A 22,689-nucleotide genomic window follows, 5' to 3' on the forward strand; every position below is an offset into this window, starting at 1 on the left:
AAAATCATAATCTTTCGTGTTTTTACAATATGTAGCCTAAAGAAGGGGATAAAATTGTCGAAAAACGAATTTAGACTATAAAATATAAAAAATAAAAAAGGTTAGCATTTGTTTTATAACAATAAGATTAAATCACTATAAAATTAAAACGTTGAGATTTATCTTGCTAATATCGTTTAAAATTTAATAATTTTTACTAATTATCTATAATACTCTTATTGAATACTTAATTGGCTCATTCACTAATGCGCTTTTATTAAATAGTGATTCAAAATGTCTCATAAAATTACTATTAGTATTGAAGTTATTAAAAACCATTAGTTATTGATATTATTAAAGCAATGAACAATTTAATTTGTTGACTAAAATTAATTCAATTAAGACTATATAAAATACTTATTGGGCAATGCTAAATAGCCCAAATGGGCACAAAATGGCCCGAAACAAGTTTTTGTATAAATAGAGAAAATTAGGAAAAATACTCTTTTTTTTAAAATAATATGATTTCCTACCTCAATAAGGAAAAGATAGAGAAAATACCTCACTCTTTTAATATATTTTTTTTTTTTACTCTAAGACATGTTTATATTATAATTATACCTACTCTTTATTATTATTTTACTCTAACCATATTTATTTTACTCTAGTGACATCTGTCATTTTTCTCTTTTTTTCTCTCTCTTCCTCTCTTTCTTCTCTATTTCTCTCTTTCTTCTCTCCTTGTTCTTCTTCTCTGGTTCTTTTTTTTTTACCATTTTTTCTTCTTCTTTACTTTTATTTCTTCTTTTCTTCTTTATTTTTATTCTTTTCTTCTTTATTTTTCTTCTTTTTTTCTTCGTCGTTCCTCTGTCGCTCCGCCATCGTTTTGCCGTCCTTTCATATTTGATTTTAACGATGTTTTCCTTAATCTGTGGTGATAAATACAATTTATTTTAACTTTTAGATCTAAATAAATTACTGTTGAATTTTTTCAACTTTAGATCTAAAAATCTGCATAAGAAACGATGCTATAATGAAGAAAATAATTTTCTGCACAAAAAAACGATTTTCAGCAAAAAAAAACAGCATCTGATTATCATATAATTATCACTACATTATCATATCATTATCATAAAACTGAAGAGAAAAATATTTTTTTTATAAAAAAAACGTCTGCTTATCATATGAGTATCACTGCATTATCATAATATTATCATAATATTACCATGTCGTTATCATAACATTATCATATAACACTGCAATATGATAACTAGATGATAATGAAGTATGATAAGGTTATGATAATTGGATGATAACGTATTTGAAAATATAATTACAAAAAAATTCATGATACCAGTGATAACCAGATGATAATTAAATAATAAAGTTATGATAATAGTATGATAATATGATACCTACATGAAAAAAGATACATAAAAATTATGATAACGAGATGATAATGTGAAGATAATAGTATGATAAGATTCTTTTTGATAATAAAATAATAATAGTATGATAATATGATAATAATATGATAATATGAAAACTTATGATAACGAGATGATAATAATCTGCTACAACGATACTAATAATGGCATGATAATAAGATGACAATGCAATATGATACATTGATAGTTATATGATAAGGTAAAACTGTGATAATCATATGATAATATAATACTGTGATAATCATATGATAATATGACACTGTGATTTTGTCTAATATTATCCAGCAGTATCATCACATTATCATATGATAATCTGCTACATACGATACTGATAACGACATGATAATAAGACGTCAATGCAATATGATACACTGATAATTACTTGTTAATATGAATCTGTGATAATCATATGATAAATTGATACAGTGATAATCATATGACAAGGTGATAATGTGATTTTGTCTTATATTATCCAGCAGTATCATCACATTATCATATGATAATCTGCTATATACGATACTGGTAATGACATGATAATAAGATGATAATGTAATATGATACACTGATAATTACATGGTAAAGTGAAGTTGTGATAATCATATGATAAAGTGATAATCACATGATATGTAATACTGTGAATTTTTATTTAGTTCATATAATTTTTGAATATGCTATTAATATAATAAAATATTTAAATATTAGCATATATTTTTAAATTAAAAAATATTTTATAATACTGAAATAAATGAAAAAAAATATTTAATTTATTAGTAATATGTAATCTGCACTTTTATTAATTTAATTAATGAAGAAAAAAATTGAAAAAAAAAAGGGAAAACAATAAGAAATTCAACTCTGTGAATACTTTATAGTAGGCATATGTAAGATGCGTCACGTCACGAGAGAGAGAGAGAGAGAGAGAGAGAGAGAGAGAGAGAGAGAGAGAGAGAGAGAGAGAGAGAGAGAGAGAGAGAGAGAGAGAGAGCATGTGCATGTGAGAAAACTCATAAAAATTCAAATAAGGAGAGTAAAATTATAAATATATTAAAACAGTGATGTATTTGTATTAACTTTTTTTTATTGAGGTATAAAGTTTAATTTTAAAAAATACATAAAATTTTCGCTAATCTCGCTAACAACTAACGTAGAGTAGGTCTATCTTTGATATAGAAAAAACTGGTATAGCTAAAAAGAAAATTTGTTTGAAGTTGATAGTTTCATTAAATTTTGAATTGGGGCTTCTTTCAATAGAAAAAGCTGCATGACTCGAAACACTGATCTTTTACATTAAGACCAGGCCAAGTCCAAAGAAGAGTTTTGGGTCCAGATGAAATCAAGCAAAACTTTGGGCTCCTTACAAATTTACCTCAAAAACAAAAATAATAGGATAATATACCTCAACACATAAAAGTTAAAAAAAATACATCGCAACTTTTTAGTTATTATATTTTTACTCTACATGACAAAAGGTTAATGATTTTACTCCAACATAAAAAATGCATGACCTGACGATTTCTTTCTTTTCTATCTTTCTTTCTCTTTCCACTTCTTTTCTTTTTCTCTCTCTCTTCTTCCACTTTTCTTCTTTTTCTTTCTTCCTTTTTTTCCCTGCATTTTTCACTTTCATTTTTTTTTTAATTTTCCGTCATCTTCAATCTTGTAATTTTATTTCAAATTTTTTAATTATTTACGTATTGTTATTTTTTATCTCGCAATTTGATCTTTCAGATCTAGATCTAAAAAAGCAGCAGTGACATTACCATATCGGTATCACAAATTTTTTCATAATATTATCATAAAAGCAGCAGTGACATTATCATCTTGGTATCATAATGTTTCTGTAAAAAAATTATTTTTCGTATGTTATCATACTATTATCGTTAACTTGTCATACTATTATCATCTATTTTTATAAAAATTATCATAACATTATCATAATATACTTTATCATAACAGTATCATAAATATATTATCATAATATTATCATGACGTACTTTATCATAGCTGTATCGTAACCTTTTATCATTAACCTTATCATACTATTATCCTAACATTATCATAATAAACTTTATCATAAGAATATCATAAAATATTATCATAACATTATCATAACGTACTTTATCATAACTATATCATAAACCTTATCATACTATTATCATAAACCTTATCATACTATTATCATAATCGTATAATATTATGATACTGATATGATAATATTATGATACAGACATGCTAACGTTAATGATACCGATATGATAATCAAATACTTTTCTTGACAGAAAATCGTTTTTCTCTACGGTGTTATGATAATGATATGATAACGTTATAGTGATAACGATATGATAATCAGGCGTTGTTTTCTGCGAATAAAAACCGTTTTTCTACAGAAAATCGTTTTTAATGTAGATTTTCAGATCTCAAACTGAAAAAAATTCAAGAACAATTTTTTTAGATCTGAAAGTTAAAATAAATCGTAATAATCACCACGAGTTAAGAAAAAATCGCTAAAATATGGAAGAACGATGAATCGACGGCGAAGCGAAGATGAAGCGAAGGCGGAGCAACGACGGAGTGACGGCGAAGTGATGGCGGATCGTTGAAGGAACGACGACGGCGTGATAAAGAAAGAAAAAAATGAAGAAGAAGAAAACAATGAAGAAGAAAAAAAATGGAGAAGAAGAAGATGAAGAAGAAACAGAGAGAGAGAGAGAGGAAGAGAGAAAAGTATATCTGAGAAAAAAAGAGATATATATTAAAGTAAAAATAAAATATTTAGAGTAAAAAACAATAAGAAATAAATATTTTTATAATAAAAAAAGATTATAGAGTAAAAAAATAAAAGTGCTAAAAAGGTGAGGTATTTTCTCTATGTTTTCCTTATTGAGGTATAATTTACTATTACTTTAGAAAATAGAGTGTTTTACCTAATTTTCTCGTACAAATAAGGTTTCAAATTATTTTCCATTATCCTTTTTATTCATGTATATAACATATCTTTTATTTTTTATTATATTAAAAAAATAGTATCTTAATATGATTATGAATTTTATATGTTTAATTATAATATTATTATTTATATGTTATGAAATATGAAATATTTTTAAAATTAAATAACAATAATTAAAATTTAATCTTATTAATTTTTTTTATTATTTTGGTTATGACATTTTATGTATTTTAGTTAAAATGTAACGAAATTTTTTTAAAGTTTATGAGTAGTTTTAATTTATATTTAAAAGGTATGAAATATGACGAATTGTTATTAATGTATTAAATATATAAAATTTGAAGAATTTTTATTATATTTAAAATTTTGAAATTTATCATGTTTGTAAATTATGATATAGAAAATATTTTTTAAAATTATTAAAATCACGCGCAACACGCAGACATCGACCTAGTTAGATTATATTTTGAAACCCTAAAATTAAAAGGAAAGCTTCGCAAATAGTTTTCCTTTTCTATCTCCATCTGCATATCTCATAAATTTTAAATTTTCATCCAATATTGCAATTATTTTAGAATATACAAACATATATATATATAATAGATTACATTTTAAAAATTAGAATGCATAAATGGTTGTGCTGAGAAAAGAAGTTGTAGGGTCGTCTGTAAACAAACATAAAATGCAGCTGTTGCAGTAGATCCATATGTCCTACAATTGTTATCCTCATGAACATCATAAAGTTTTAATGGAAGCACAAGTATTAGCTACTATATATAGCCCATATAAATCCTTAATGGAAGCACATCTATTAGCTATTATAGTTAACGCAAGTAGCATAGAAAAATGATAATGTTATAAAAAATATCTAAATTATACAGCGAGCTATAAAGCTCACATTCGTAGTCATAGATGTAGAAATTTTTAGATATTTTAAAAAAATGACTGAATTGTAGATCTTTAATACTGCGAGGCAGTCAAATAAAGACTCTCCCCTTCATATGTTCACTAACATAATAAACTTATAGACATGGATAAGGCATATGTATAATCCTTACCATAATTTAGGAGTAGTTTTCGGTATTAATCTCGCATGAGTTCTTAACTCCCAGATTATTACTCTTTAGATCACGTGGTTAAGTGTTTTTAACCAAACAAGCCCTGCGAATATCTACATAGGTTCGTTAAAGCATCAAACTTCAAACCGATCCCGACTATAAATTCAAAGATTCGAGTCCGGAATATTTCCAGGCGAACACTAACATAATAAACTTATAGACATGGATAAGGCATATGTATAATCCTTACCATAACGTATACCAAAAAAAACTGACTTTTCAACTTCAGGTTTAAAATAACAGCTTTGAGCTTTTTTTTTCCTTCAAGGTGGCTACCAAAATCTAGATGGATTAAACTGTAAACTAACAGAACCCCATTTAAGAAAAAGAGTAAAAAACAACCTTCTCATAAATATATAATCTTTAGAGTCAAAATGGCAACAAGAAGTGAAATCTTAAAATAGAAAACTTGTAAAGCAAGCAAGACAAAAGAAATGGATAACAGAAGAAGAGACCTTCAAGCTTCAAATAAATTTATAGTGAGAGAGTAATTGATTTTTTGGATTATTAATTATGTTGTTGCAAGTGTCTTATAATTGGAAAGTACTAATATTTCTGAAAACAGAATAGAGAATTAACATTTATTTAAACAGTTTTTTTACTCATATTTTTTATATATAGTATTACAAATTTACAATTCTTTTATAAATTTTTAATTTTCCATAATGTGTTTAACCCAATTTAATTCTATTAGTTCGAGTTTTAGTTAATATTTTATAGTTACTAATTAAAAATGAAAAAACAGTATTGGAACACAAAAGATTATTGAAAAACAGTACTGGTTTTGCATGTTTTATTGTCTCGGCAAGTTTCCAGCAAAGCACACATTGGTCCATTAACATTTTATATAAGTCAATTCTACCAATAGTCATGACATGAACATTTCCCCTCTTTAAAATGATGAAATCTGCTAACATCTCTCACTATAATCTCCCTTCCAAAAACCTTGGAAATCATCTTAGTCACCTCGTGACAATCTCGACAAACCCTCAGATTTTTCACGATTCGAATGCAATCCTCGGCTCCCATAACTAAAAATCCGTAAGCAATCGCCAACCTCTCGCTATGCACCTTAATCGCATTTTCTTTCTCTTCCTCTCCTATGTCATGTAATACAGATGAAATATTAGCAACATAGCCTGCTTCAGCTATGCGAGTTTCGATTTTTTCAACCATTTCGTGTATCTGTTGTGAACTTTCGTGATCTCTGTCGCCTGCAACAAATCGATGGACTCTTCCCTTAGCTTCAATCAAGCTCCAACCTGCAACCTTACTAGTTGGCATCAATTTTCGAATTCTTGCTACTTCTTCCCATTTCTTAGACTTGGCGTAAATACTAGCTAGCTGTACGTAATGTCCATCGTAGGTTGGATCCGATTCTATCAATCTGTTTCCGATACTTTCGCCCAGTTCGACTAATCCATGAATCCTACAAGCGCAAAGAAGTGTCGCCCATAACACTGGATCGGGCGAGGCAACTCTAGTCTCGATAATTTTAATAGCCTCCCAGAGTAAACCAGCACGACCCAATAGATCGATTATGCAGCCAAAATGTTCCATCTCTGGCTGAATACGATAATAATCTGTCATCAAGTTAAAATAATGCCTGCCCTCATTGACTAAACCTGCTCGACTACAAGCATTTAAAACGCCGATGAAGGTTATATTAACAGGACGGAATCCTTCATTTAAGAACTTCTCAAATAAAGCAATAGCTTCCTTTCCTAACCCGTGTGACGCCAAACCACAAATCATAACATTCCATGTCGAAATATCTCGTTGAGGCATTTTATCAAAGAGGACCATACACTGCTCGATACACCCACATTTTGCATACATATCAAGAAGGGCCGTACCAAGAGCAACTGTCATACGAACATTGAAGGAATCTATAATAGAATGAACCATTCTACCATGTTCAAGCAAACCCAATTGCGCAGAAGCCGAAAGAACCGTTACTAACGTGGCCTCATTCGGAACTAACCCGCTCTCTCTCATTCTCCCAAAACATCCCAATCCTTCTTCAAGCTTCCCATTATGAACATAAGCCATAATCATAGTATTCCAAGAAATAACATCTCTATCAGGCATTTCATCGAACACCTTCTCCGCAACACAAACCTGCCCATCTCTCCCAAAACCCGCCAACATAGCATTCCAAGTAACAACATCACATCTAAATGGGTTCTCATCAAACACCTTTTTTGCACAATCCACTCTACAAAAACCAAAAAACAAATGAATCAAAGCATTCCTCACATAAACATCATCACAAAACCCTAACTTAATCACATGAGAATGAACCTGAATCCCTTCAATTAACCCAAACCCCTTCGCGCAAGCTTGTAAAAGAAACGTAAAACTGTAATTATTCGGTCTAATACAATTGTTCAACATGTAAGCGTAAAACACAACCGATTCAAGCGGCCATTCGCTCGTTACAAAGCAGCGGATCATGTTATTGGAGGCGAAAACAGTTGGATTTTTGATTGTTTGGTAAATTGAGGAGGAATAGTGAAATGGGTTTGATGGGGATTGAGCAAGGAATTGAAGAAGGTGACCCATGAGAGATGGGTTGTCTGAAAAACCAGAGATGATGAACTTGGCATGGGTTTGTTTGATGTTGGAGAGTGAAGGGTTAGCTTGTAAGGAAGTGAAAATTGATTGGAAAATGGCAGTGGAGAATCGAGAATTTATAGTTTTAAGAGGGGTGGATTTGTAAGCAAACATAAAATTTTACTATAGATTTTAAAATGGCTAATGTGTTATGTTCATAGCATTTTCAGAGAGGTTTTGTGTTCTTCAGGTTTAGAAAAGTCATTTTTATAAACTCACATGAAAAGTGCAGAAATAGATAGAATGCATATATCATCATTTACATTCTGATAACAATTTGATAGGCAATATTGAGTAATTGATTAGGAAGATCACTGAATTTTTAAATTTTTTCATTTCAGTCATTAAACTTTATATTTTTTTTTAATCACTGAACTTTCATTTAATTTCATTTTAATATTTTCCGGTCAAAAATACATAGGTGGCAGCCGGAATTTTTTTTTAAAACCTGAAATCTTGGCATATATACATAATTTAACTTAAAAAAAATTCATTTTAAAAATAGAATTATTTATATGTAATTCTCAAAGTAAAACTAGTAAAATCCGGTTGCCACGTGTCTATTTTCGGCTGCAATCTAAGTATTTTTAGCCTGAAATACCAAAATGAAAAAATTGAAAGTTCAATGATTGAAAAGAAAAAAATATAATTTAGTGACTGAAATGAAAAAACTGAAAAATTCGATGATGGTCAGAATCAATTACTCCACAATTTTAGACAATTTAGTACCTCACTTTCAATTATATTAATAATTTGATACTTTATTTTTAAACGATTTGAAACCTCAGTTTTAATTCCATTAACGATTTGATATCTAAATTTAATCTAAGGTTGTAATTGTCTCCATAATTGTTTTTTGAATTAAATTGTGCCCATAATTAAAAATGAGCTAACAGAGCGTTTGATTTTCAAATAAAGTTTAAAAAGTAGCTAACGGTTAATTGTGACATATATGGGGTCTCACGTTAATTTGTTCATGATTTTTTTGGGACAAAGTACACTATTAGTGTCTGAACTTTTATAAATTTATTATACCAATGTATAAGAACTTTATTATTTTGATAGCCTGTGGTGACAGCCGGTGGACAAAATGTCCAATTAAAAATAGAGAAGATTAGGATAATACTCTATTTTTTAATATAATTTGATTTCCTACCTCAATAAGAAAAAGATAGAGAAAATACCTCATCATTTTAATGCTTTTATTTTTTTACTCTAAAACATGTTTATATTATAGTAATACCTACTTTTCTTTAATTTTTTACTCTAATTATAATTTCTCTTATCATGTTACAGCTGTCATATTTTTATATGTCTCTCTTTCTCTTTCTCTTTCTCTTTCCTCTCTCCTCTTCTTCTTCTTCTTCTCTGTTTCTTTTTTTCTTCGTCAATTTTTTTCTTCTTCTTTATTTTTTTATTTCTTCTTTTCTCCGCCGTTTCTTCATTACTCCATCGTCGCTGCATTGTTCTTTCATATTTTATTTTAGCAAACTTTTCTTTAATTTATGGTGATTATTGTGATTTTTATAACATTCAGATCTAAATAAATTACTTTTGATTTGTTTTTCAATTTTAGATCTAAAAATCTGCATGAAAAAACGATTTTCTGCACAAAAAACGATTTTCTGCAAAAAAACAGTATCTGATTATCATATGATTATCATAACACTGCAGAAAAAAAATAATTTTTTATAAAAAAAAACAGTCTCTGATTATCATATAAGTATCACTGTATTATCATGTTGTAATACCCCGTGTTTTCAAACTTGATTTGTCAGTTTGGTTATCCGTTACAAATTGGTTGTTTTCTTGCATTCGTTGTTATTTTGCATTTCAACATTTTTCTTGTTATGTTTCGAACTTGATTCTGAACTTGATTCTGAATGGTTATATGTTAGAAGTAACACTTGTGATACCTTGGTTGTGTCTTTTTGAGTATCTTATATGTATCCCATGATCTCGTATGTGTTTGATGTTGATTCAATTTATTTTCGGGTATATATCAAAACAGCATTCGCATGTTTTCCAGAACTGCCCTGTTTTAGTAAAACGTTGATATCTCCCAACTGAAATATCGGATCAGTCCCATTTTTTAATATGTTGTTCATAAGAGTATATTCTAGCATGTGTTAAATTTTCACGTTTTTTGGATGCTTCTAACTCTCAAAATGATAATTAAATCGTGGTTTTTTATCAAAGCCCATGTAAAGCCCGCATAAGTCTATAAGTAGACCCATATTTTCATGTGAGCAGCCCCCTTTTCTTTTCCACAAACCCTAAAACGAATATCTTCAAATAAAATACACATTTCCTTTGTTCTAACAAGCCCGGATGCGATTCATTATGCTAAGAACTTGATTTTTCATCATACTCGCAAGATCTACGCGATTTCTACGTTGTGTTCTTCGCTGGTGGCTTGTGGATCCAATTGATTTCGGTCCAGCCCTTTGAACCTTGGGTTAATACATCAATTATAATCTTGTCCATCATTCTTAGGTAATATTTTTACTCCTAATTGATTTATGGATTCGTTGTTGTGTGATTTTGCCTGAAATGCATAATATAGGATTTTGATGGATTGAATCGTTGTTATTGATATGCTATGTTTAAGCTACTGATGTTATATGATTAAATGATGGGTTATACATATATGATCTGATGTTATAAGTTTTGGAAAGTGTTTGGCATGATTCAATAACGAATTGGTGTAATTAAACAATGAATAGGCGATTTCTAGACTTGTGCGAATTGGATTCGTTTAATGAATTATTTAAATGGTTGAATCTAAATTGATTGATTATTAAGTGTTCTTATATCAATAGCTACTGATATAAAAAGTTTTTATTTGTAAATGAGAATTGAAATTGGTTTGTGTTGTAAAATCTCTACGATTTGCGAAATTGACAATTCTACGAAAGTTAAACGCAACGATTGCAAAATGATTTTCAAATGCTATATCTACTGATCTAATATTTTCTATATGATGTTTTTATGTGTTTAAATCAGTAGTAACATATTTTGGTTCATCGATTGTTGGTTTTGAATCGTTTGGCTAGTTTAGGCAATTTTCGGCAAAATTGCCAAATTTGATTATTTGAGTGCTTTGGCTTAATTTTGATTTTGATCAAATTGTTAATGGCTGGAAATACATTTTATAAACTATTTTGGACATTTATAAAATGATAGTTTACCTTGGGTCGTTTTAAAAATCAGTGGTTGTTATGGTATATAAGTTATGGTGAATTTTACAAAGGTGATATGGCTATCTAAATTAATATTTTACATTTGAGTTTAAATCTTTAAAAGGTGTTTAAATCCTATTAATTGAATTTAAGGTGGCATTTTTAAGTGATGTATACCTTGGGTGAAACTTGTCAAGTGTTGGCAAGCTATATGATTTATTGCTTTTAAGGTTGGCATTGTTAAGCTATGGATTGAGTTCTTATTTTCAAATGACTTTGGTTTTATTTAAGGATTGGTTTTAAACTCTGGTTTTCACTTTGGCTTATGGTTGGGTCGGGTTAGACTTGTGTCGCCCGACATGTTGTGTTGAGCTATACTGCAGTTAATGCTAACACACTACTCTGGGAAACTCTTTGGTTTAAAAGAACTATTTAAGTTATGAAAAGGACTTCGGTTTTGTTTTTATGGATACGAACTCATCTAAGCTAACTTGCATAAATTGTTTAAAGTGAATGATATGAATTCTTTGGTTTTTTTTTTATACATAGATGTTTACCTTACTTGGTTGTACTTTGGTTGTGTTCAAGATGCTAGTCCTATGTGGTGTCTAGTATTCTTAGAGTTAGGGGTTGTATGGATTTTAACTTATACATTGTTTTAGACCCGTCGAATGCTCGTGTTTCGGAGTCTACGCAGGGTTAGCTGTTTGCCAAGATTTCACGTGGATAAGCAAGCAGTGAGTTTGTAGTGCTATTTACCACTTTATTAAGTACCGCATCATATTTTAATATTATAAATGCTTTTGAACTGTTTTTACGGATTATGGATCTGGATTGAAACGAGCTGCTCGATAGGCTTGTATCGAGACTATGTGCACCGGTAAGTACTCTGGGATCGGCAGACTAAAGTCTTGCTTACGCTGGTATATGACGAGGATATGTTCCCGTCCACTCTGGGTTTATCAGTATGCTATGTCATACTTACGCTGGGATCATTTCAATACTGTTTTCCATAATCATATTATATTAGTATAAAATGTTTTGATTTAAGGGTTTTAAACTTAATAAATGTAGATAGTATTGCGAACTCATCTCAGTATATCTGACCCCGTTGTTTTCCCAAATTTTCCAGGTTTATGATTTGAAAGCTGGTCCACTCCGATTCTTGATTCTTGGAGGTTTTTATGTCAATAAAACTAGTCTATTGTTTTAAACTCTTAGACCGCAGTAGAACTAGTATAGTGTTTGATTATTATACTTTGGTTTGTCGTAGTGGTACGACTTTTATATTATTATACTTTGGCATGCTACATTGGATTATTATATTTGAGGCATGATTCACAGTTTCAGATTATTATCAAGTTATGATATTAGAACTGTTGTATAAACTGTTAGACTTAGGTTGGAGTCTCGGTTGCCCCCGAGCAGTGGTTTTCTTGCAGGTTTATTTGTATATAAGGTTATCCGCGAGGCTTGCTACGGGTTTTGGTACGAACATACCCATACCCTAGCGCCGATCGCGACCCATGAAATTGGATCGTGACAAAGTTGGTATCAGAGCTTTAGTTTCGAACTAAGGCCAAATAATTGCATGTTATGTGTTTATCGCTTTGAGGCATGTTAAATGTTTTTTTTTGTCATGTCATAGGATCTACTGCGGAATTAGGATTCAAGTCTTGTCTTTTGAAACGTCATCTTTTGTTTTCAAAATTTTCTACCTTCATCTATAGGAATGTCGAGGGTCGGTCTTATGTGTTACTGATGCTTTACTTTATAATGTTTATCGCTTAAACATTGGGTGATCTGTTGGCCGTTGTGCCATATATGAGATATACTTTGGATGATTTTTTGGTTGGCTGTTGTGCCTTATATGGTGTTTATTTCGAGTGATGCTTTGTTGGCTGTTGTGCCATATATGATGTTTACTTTGAGTGATTAGTTGTTGGCTTTTACACCTTGGATGATTTTGATTATATTTGGGTTGCTTTCACCTCGTTGGTGAGTACATTTGTTTTGGCTGTGTTTGTTGGGTGCTAAATAGGTTGGCACGTACTATGATACGTTAGGCGTTGGCCTTATGTGGTTTTTAAAGGATTTTGTGATAAATCTTTAAGCATGTGTTGTGGCTACACGTTGTTTGGTCACGCGTTGGTTTTATGGAAAAAATATTTTGATTTGATTTGTGTTTTGACACGAGAATCGAAAGAGAAGTCTGGTTTTAAAAACATATGTGTGTGATTTTTTATTTCTTTTCAAGTAAAAAGAAGTTTTCGTATCTTAGAATCTTACGTTTGACTTGGTGTTGACAAACGATTGTTTACAAAATAATATTATTTATGAGATTTTCCCACCGTATTGAAAAATTAATATTTTTGGATGTTATTTTACCATGTTGTGGTATGTCGACGTTTGAAGCGTCGTTTGGTCATATGTTTGGTAACTATGTTTGGCTTGCTTAGGTGCTTACAGAATGATTGTTTGAGATCAAATATTTTCTCACTTAAATTTTTGAGATGATTTTTGATATTTGGGTTGCTTGAGCTCTTATTTTGAAAAGATTGTGTTTTTATTAAAAAGTTTTCCGGATTTACAAATGTTTTGGATACGTTTAATAAAAGATTATTTCGAGTTTAACTTGGGTCACCCAAATTTGGAAGTTGAGCTTGGTAGTTGTAATGACTCGGCTAACTCGATGGTTTTGTGGATTAAGATACACTGGAAAATTTTAATTAATTGGTTTATAGAAGGAAGTTTTCCGAAAATCAATTTGTTTTAAACCGTGGGGCTCAGTTAGACTTGAAACCTTTTGTGGGTGATTTTATATTTCAGAATGAATTTTAATACGTACTCTTGATCGATGATTTATTACATGTTGATATTTTTTTACGATTCTGAGTATGCTATGGCATGTTTTATTAAGATTTGAGATCTAATTAGGTTATATGGGTTTTGTATACCATGTCGGTAGATATATAATGATCAATTGGATGTTGCATTCTCGTTTCTTTTGATAGCATGTTAGTTGCCTACAATGTTTATGATTTGTTATATGGCAAGATGTTTGGGTTAAATACGGGTTAAGGCATGCTTGGGTGATTTATGATTAGGTGGAAATCACATCTTTTTTGTGTTGTTTCGTGTTAGTATGCTTCGTATATTGGCTAAGTTTTCTATGTTAGTTGTTTTATCTTGTTTGTCTCATTGTGCGGATAGCACATGAGGTCGTTGCTATCAGGTGTTTGTTTGGCTTAACCTCGATGTTGGTTTTTAATTGTGAGTAGGACCTTCGTTTAGACCCTGTATTGCTTTAGTTTTAGTTTCGGATTACGCTGGATTTAGTGTATTGTTTTGTGGATAGAAGTCTTAGGGTTTTGATATGAGTAAGATGAAGAAAACGTTTCCTTGGTGGTTTTTGATTATTCTGAACAAGGAGGTTGGAAATTCTTATTCGAAGAGATAGATTGGTGTATTAATACACTGGTGTTTTTCGTCAAGATTGGATGATGCGATGCGGGAATTGGTGGTTTGTTTTGTAAAAACGTATGTGATGTATTGTTTTTCCTCGAGTTAAGTTTAAGCTTATTGGGAGTTTATTGTCTTATAAGAGATTTTATAGTAGTTATCGGTTTGAATTGTGATGATAGTATTGTATGATTAGTGAATTGCGAGAATGGGGTTTGAGAAATATTTTGAGGCTATCGAGTGCACATCTCACAGAGGGTAATGTCTAGCAAATGTTTTATCGAGTAATTGATTTAATATGAATATTTGTTAGAGTATTTGAAATGTTTTTATCACGTAATTGTGCCCAGACATACCATGAACATGCATTTTTGTATGTCACGAATAGGGAATTGCATTGAGCACAGAGTATGTTCAATAAATAAAAAGAAAATAAATAATTGGTCCATGCATAATAGTACATGCATCATATGCATTGAAAAGATTAGAGTTGGATGCAACTCTTTGGGGATGAGAGGTGTCATCACCCTGGCGCACAATTATGTAAAGTAGATTTTGGCAATAAAGTGTTTTTGAGAAAAATGTTTTAAAATGAACTCGCGAGTCACCTTGGGATAAATGTAATTATAAAGTTGATGAATTTCAAATGGTTTGAAATTTTACCGAAAGGTAGCTAGACAAATACTCAGTGATGATGGTGCTGAATTGAGGATGCTTACGTTATGATTGATTGGTCTGTAGTATCATAATTTTGTGTTTCGTAGGAAGTAGTATTGGATATAAGGTTACACTCAACTTATTGTTGTAATAAGTATGATAGGGTTTTGAGGTCAGATTGGAAGGCTTATGTGCTAACTTCCGAGTTGTGATTTGAGAGTTGTTGGATTAGGGGATTTGGTTATGCTCCACATGTGTGTATATATTGTGATTTTAAAAGAAGTTTGGTTTTTACACGTTCGATTTTGTTAAAATATTTTGGTATACTCAAATAGAATATTGTGCGAGCGAGGATATTTTCAATATAAATTTATTTTTCCATTTTGACAAAGGATAAAAATTTATCAAGTTTGAATTAAAGAGAATAAAAATTTTGTTGGTTGAACGGTTTTATAGATTTGAAAACTTATTTGAAAGTAAGGTATAACAGTAAATTCAAATACGAGTGTTTTTAAAATTTTAATGTGTTCTCAAAACTGGAGTTTTCCCAACAGTAAAAGTATTTTGGTTTTAAATATAAAAGGAGTTATAAGATATTAATGTCTTTAAAGAGAAAAGAGAAGTTGTAATGTTTTATAATTTGAATTATTTCCCTATAAGTTTGGTTTTGAGCATAACCAATAACCCGATTACTGGTGAATGTGATTTAGGTGATCTCTTGTTAGCAAGTTTTCAGTTATATTTGGTGAAACAATTTTGAGAATTTCAGTTGTTTCGGATTTATGAGTTAGCTGATTCGAGAATCGTGATGAGTAGGTTTCGACAATAAAGGTTGGTTGATCGATACTATTGATTGTGAATTTTTGTTGTTGAAGATTTGATATCATTTTGTTGGGTTGTTTAACCTTTTATGTGCGGCATAGATTTAGTTTGTGAAACAAAATTGGTATGTATATTGGTATTTAATTACCTTAGGTAACTTCGGGCTGTATGCTTTCTTATGGTATGAGTGGAAGAATCTTTCTCAATGTGTCGGTTTGTATATAACTTGGAGATTTCGTTATCATAGGTTAAAGTGACATATTCTTTGGAATGTCGGTAGGTGAGTAAGTGTTTATTGATTCGTTAAGGTTGATGGTCTTGTCGAGCTTAGTCCTTGTCGTGTGTACAACTTGATTTTCATAATGTTTTAAAGTTGGCTGATTTATATTGGCGAGAACCTTATCTAGTTAATTTTGACTAGACCGTTCGTTTACTATAACATGTTTATTTATATATTTGATATGAGATACTAGGTGTAGAGATGTTAAGTAGGTGGCAAGGATTGCATGATGTTATTAATGGGGATTTCAAGGTTTTCATTTGAATTGTTAGATTTTAGTATTGTAAGATCTGTGATTTGAGTTTCGGGCTTGTCCTTGAACCTTCTTAAGGTTGTCTTAATAGCTATTAGAACTCGAACGAGTTTAGTAACCTTCCTTGTGAGCATGTTTAATGTTTATAGTTGAATAATTTTGGAGGTTTATAGTTGGAGTATTGAACTGTCGAATTTATAATTTTGCGCATACTTGGTGTATTGAAGTGTCGAATTTATAATTTTGCACTGTCGAATTAGACTTGATGTATTGAACTGTCGAATTTATAATTCTTAGGTAATAGTTGGAGTATTGAACTGTCGAATTTATAATTTTGCGCATACTTGGTGTAAAAATTTGAGTTGTTGTTTTATGTAAGTGGTGATTTGAATTATCATTCAAGGTACAACGTGTTGAGTTGTGGTTGTGCAAGTGCGTAGGTTGATAAGTGGAGGTATGCCTATGATTTCAGTTTTATTCGGTTATATAGTTGGGGAGCATACTTAGGAGACAGAGTCCATTATGTGGAATTGTTATCTTTCATTGCTTGAGGTACGTCGGGTTTAGCGTTGCTTCGAATGTTCGATGCTATTTTAGTACTTTGGATTTGTGTTATATGTTTTACTTTGATTGCTTTGTTCGCGTATATTGTGTTTTGTGTTTAATTCGAGGACGAATTTTTTTTAAGTTGGGGAGAATGTAATACCCCGTGTTTTCAAACTTGATTTGTCAGTTTGGTTATCCGTTACAAATTGGTTGTTTTCTTGCATTCGTTGTTATTTTGCATTTCAACATTTTTCTTGTTATGTTTCGAACTTGATTCTGAACTTGATTCTGAATGGTTATATGTTAGAAGTAACACTTGTGATACCTTGGTTGTGTCTTTTTGAGTATCTTATATGTATCCCATGATCTCGTATGTGTTTGATGTTGATTCAATTTATTTTCGGGTATATATCAAAACAGCATTCGCATGTTTTCCAGAACTGCCCTGTTTTAGTAAAACGTTGATATCTCCCAACTGAAATATCGGATCAGTCCCATTTTTTAATATGTTGTTCATAAGAGTATATTCTAGCATGTGTTAAATTTTCACGTTTTTTGGATGCTTCTAACTCTCAAAATGATAATTAAATCGTGGTTTTTTATCAAAGCCCATGTAAAGCCCGCATAAGTCTATAAGTAGACCCATATTTTCATGTGAGCAGCCCCCTTTTCTTTTCCACAAACCCTAAAACGAATATCTTCAAATAAAATACACATTTCCTTTGTTCTAACAAGCCCGGATGCGATTCATTATGCTAAGAACTTGATTTTTCATCATACTCGCAAGATCTACGCGATTTCTACGTTGTGTTCTTCGCTGGTGGCTTGTGGATCCAATTGATTTCGGTCCAGCCCTTTGAACCTTGGGTTAATACATCAATTATAATCTTGTCCATCATTCTTAGGTAATATTTTTACTCCTAATTGATTTATGGATTCGTTGTTGTGTGATTTTGCCTGAAATGCATAATATAGGATTTTGATGGATTGAATCGTTGTTATTGATATGCTATGTTTAAGCTACTGATGTTATATGATTAAATGATGGGTTATACATATATGATCTGATGTTATAAGTTTTGGAAAGTGTTTGGCATGATTCAATAACGAATTGGTGTAATTAAACAATGAATAGGCGATTTCTAGACTTGTGCGAATTGGATTCGTTTAATGAATTATTTAAATGGTTGAATCTAAATTGATTGATTATTAAGTGTTCTTATATCAATAGCTACTGATATAAAAAGTTTTTATTTGTAAATGAGAATTGAAATTGGTTTGTGTTGTAAAATCTCTACGATTTGCGAAATTGACAATTCTACGAAAGTTAAACGCAACGATTGCAAAATGATTTTCAAATGCTATATCTACTGATCTAATATTTTCTATATGATGTTTTTATGTGTTTAAATCAGTAGTAACATATTTTGGTTCATCGATTGTTGGTTTTGAATCGTTTGGCTAGTTTAGGCAATTTTCGGCAAAATTGCCAAATTTGATTATTTGAGTGCTTTGGCTTAATTTTGATTTTGATCAAATTGTTAATGGCTGGAAATACATTTTATAAACTATTTTGGACATTTATAAAATGATAGTTTACCTTGGGTCGTTTTAAAAATCAGTGGTTGTTATGGTATATAAGTTATGGTGAATTTTACAAAGGTGATATGGCTATCTAAATTAATATTTTACATTTGAGTTTAAATCTTTAAAAGGTGTTTAAATCCTATTAATTGAATTTAAGGTGGCATTTTTAAGTGATGTATACCTTGGGTGAAACTTGTCAAGTGTTGGCAAGCTATATGATTTATTGCTTTTAAGGTTGGCATTGTTAAGCTATGGATTGAGTTCTTATTTTCAAATGACTTTGGTTTTATTTAAGGATTGGTTTTAAACTCTGGTTTTCACTTTGGCTTATGGTTGGGTCGGGTTAGACTTGTGTCGCCCGACATGTTGTGTTGAGCTATACTGCAGTTAATGCTAACACACTACTCTGGGAAACTCTTTGGTTTAAAAGAACTATTTAAGTTATGAAAAGGACTTCGGTTTTGTTTTTATGGATACGAACTCATCTAAGCTAACTTGCATAAATTGTTTAAAGTGAATGATATGAATTCTTTGGTTTTTTTTTATACATAGATGTTTACCTTACTTGGTTGTACTTTGGTTGTGTTCAAGATGCTAGTCCTATGTGGTGTCTAGTATTCTTAGAGTTAGGGGTTGTATGGATTTTAACTTATACATTGTTTTAGACCCGTCGAATGCTCGTGTTTCGGAGTCTACGCAGGGTTAGCTGTTTGCCAAGATTTCACGTGGATAAGCAAGCAGTGAGTTTGTAGTGCTATTTACCACTTTATTAAGTACCGCATCATATTTTAATATTATAAATGCTTTTGAACTGTTTTTACGGATTATGGATCTGGATTGAAACGAGCTGCTCGATAGGCTTGTATCGAGACTGTGTGCACCGGTAAGTACTCTGGGATCGGCAGACTAAAGTCTTGCTTACGCTGGTATATGACGAGGATATGTTCCCGTCCACTCTGGGTTTATCAGTATGCTATGTCATACTTACGCTGGGATCATTTCAATACTGTTTTCCATAATCATATTATATTAGTATAAAATGTTTTGATTTAAGGGTTTTAAACTTAATAAATGTAGATAGTATTGCGAACTCATCTCAGTATATCTGACCCCGTTGTTTTCCCAAATTTTCCAGGTTTATGATTTGAAAGCTGGTCCACTCCGATTCTTGATTCTTGGAGGTTTTTATGTCAATAAAACTAGTCTATTGTTTTAAACTCTTAGACCGCAGTAGAACTAGTATAGTGTTTGATTATTATACTTTGGTTTGTCGTAGTGGTACGACTTTTATATTATTATACTTTGGCATGCTACATTGGATTATTATATTTGAGGCATGATTCACAGTTTCAGATTATTATCAAGTTATGATATTAGAACTGTTGTATAAACTGTTAGACTTAGGTTGGAGTCTCGGTTGCCCCCGAGCAGTGGTTTTCTTGCAGGTTTATTTGTATATAAGGTTATCCGCGAGGCTTGCTACGGGTTTTGGTACGAACATACCCATACCCTAGCGCCGATCGCGACCCATGAAATTGGGTCGTGACACATGTTGTTATCATAACACTGTATAAAGAAAGATTTTCTACAAAAAAATTGATTATCATATTGTTATCACTGTATTATCATCTCGTTATCTTAATATAATCATATGATACCGAGATGATAATGTATTATTGTACCTAAATAATAATGTTATGACAACGACATAATAATAAAATTATGATAACAGTATGATAATATGATACCTATATGAAAATAATTACATAAAAATCATGAAATCAAGATGATAATGTGAAGAAAATAGTATGATAATGAAGTATAATAAGGTCATATTATCATACTATTATCTTCACTTTATCATCTTATTATCATAATTTTTTTGTAATTGTTTTTTTCATACATGTATCATATAATCATACTATTATCTTCACATTATCATCTCGTTATCATAATTTTTTTGTAATTATTTTTTTCATACAGGTATCATATTATCTTTACATTATCATCTCATTATCATAATTTTTCTGTCATATTTTTACATATATGTATCATATTATTATACTATTATCATAATTTTATTATTTTATTATCATCTGATTATCATACTGGTGTCATGAATCTTTTTGTAATTCTATTTTCACGTACGTTATCATCCAGTTATCATAACCTTATCATAATTCATTATCATCTAATTATCATAATCCAGTGTTATGATAACGACATGATAATCAGACACTATTTTATCATACATTATCATAGATATTATCATATATGTACCATAAATATTATCATCTCGTTATCATATGATAAAATATTATCATATGACACTATTTTGTAAAAAAAAATTCCATGTAAATATCATATTATCATACTGTTATAATTAGCTTATCATTATATTATCATAAAAACATTATCATACTATTATCATTATCGTACATTTGTATTATCATAACCTTATCATAAATCATATAATTAATGTTATGCGACATGATAATAACATGATAATCAGACGCTGTTTTTTAATAAAAAAATTGATTTTTATGCAGTGTTATGATACTTGCATGATAATGCAGTGATGATACTCATATGATAATCAGAAGCAGTTTTTTTTTCAGAAAATCATTTTTTGTGTATAAAAACGTTTTTAATGCAGATTTTTAGATCTAAAATTGAGAAAATTCAAGAGTAATTTATTTAGATCTGAAAGTTAAACAAATCGTATTAATCACCACGAGTCAAGGAAAAAACACTAAAATTGATCTGAAAAACGGATGAGCAGCGGCGGAATGATGGCGGAGCGACGGCGGAATGATGAATTAACGATGAAGAAGAAACAAAAATAAAAAATGAATGAAGAAGAAGAATAAAATGAAGAAAAAGAATGGTGGAAAAAAAAGTGCAGAGAATGAGAACAAAAGGAATGAAGAAGAAAGAGAAAAGGAGAGAGAGAAAAAGAAAATAAATGACAGTTGTCAAAAATGGCTAGAGTAAAATAACAATAAAAGGTAGGTATAATTATAATATAAATAGGTGTTAAGTAAAAAAATAAAAACATTAAAATAGTGAGGTATTTTCTTTATCTTTTTCTTATTGAGATAGGAAGTCGTATTATTTTCAAAAAAAGAGTATTTTTTCTAATTTTCTCTTAAAAATATAATCTGATAGCTATAAAAATATTTAACATAACATAATCACAAGGAAATTATTTTCAAATATGCAATAGTAAAAATAAAAAATTATGTTTTCATTCTGAAACAAAGTTTTTTTTACCATTTTTTGATTTATGCATGTCATCCTTAGAGCATCCACACTGCAATGCTAAACTAGCATGCTAATGCTATAATTTAATATTGAGACATAAAATTCAACTTCAATGCAATGCTATACTATATGCTAAATTTAGCATATGCTATATTGCATGTTAATTTAGTACTCATTATAGCATATGCTAAAATTGAACAACTAATCAAAATTCATTTTAAGTATAATTCTACTATTATTTTCTTTGCGTTGTTTTTTTATTTATTTTTATTTTAAATTTTATGCTCTCTTTTTTATTTTTACGATCTCGATTGATTAAATTTTTTAATTATAAACCGCACGCCAACATATTAAAATATTTTATTTTTAATTTATTGATTCATATAACAATTCTATTTAAAATAACTCATTATTTTATCAAATAAAAAATAATTATTTTTTGTTCCATATTCCCAAGCCGAAGAGCATCACTTCTGTACGTGGTCGTAGTATATTGTAAAAAATTATAAAACATATGATTAAATTTTT

General features: G+C 30.1%; 1 protein-coding gene and 2 long non-coding RNA genes across 3 annotated transcripts; 2 read left to right on the forward strand and 1 right to left on the reverse strand.

The window, feature by feature from the left end:
• Positions 1-6,239: 6,239 nt before the first annotated feature.
• On the reverse strand, positions 6,240-8,347 carry LOC126662289 (putative pentatricopeptide repeat-containing protein At5g40405). Its single transcript, XM_050356216.2, has one exon. The coding sequence runs from the start codon at positions 8,220-8,222 to the stop codon at positions 6,351-6,353; it is 1,872 nt and encodes a 623-aa protein (XP_050212173.1). The 5' UTR covers positions 8,223-8,347; the 3' UTR covers positions 6,240-6,350.
• Positions 8,348-9,856: 1,509 nt separating this feature from the next.
• LOC126662291 (uncharacterized) lies at positions 9,857-12,797 on the forward strand. Its single transcript, XR_007635737.2, has 3 exons — positions 9,857-10,604; positions 11,953-12,027; positions 12,423-12,797. It is a non-coding gene; the product is annotated as an uncharacterized LOC126662291 (long non-coding RNA).
• A 4,674-nt stretch (positions 12,798-17,471) lies between these two features.
• LOC126662290 (uncharacterized) lies at positions 17,472-20,225 on the forward strand. The gene is made up of 3 exons (XR_007635736.2): positions 17,472-18,215; positions 19,563-19,637; positions 20,033-20,225. It is a non-coding gene; the product is annotated as an uncharacterized LOC126662290 (long non-coding RNA).
• Positions 20,226-22,689: the final 2,464 nt, after the last annotated feature.

The sequence above is a fragment of the Mercurialis annua genome, linkage group LG8, assembly GCF_937616625.2.
Source record: "Mercurialis annua linkage group LG8, ddMerAnnu1.2, whole genome shotgun sequence".
NCBI lineage: Eukaryota > Viridiplantae > Streptophyta > Magnoliopsida > Malpighiales > Euphorbiaceae > Mercurialis > Mercurialis annua.

Coding starts and splice junctions, on each gene's coding strand:
- LOC126662289 (XM_050356216.2), bottom strand. CDS start 8,222: ATGTTTGCTTACAAATCCACCCCTCTTAAAACTATAAATTCTCGATTC.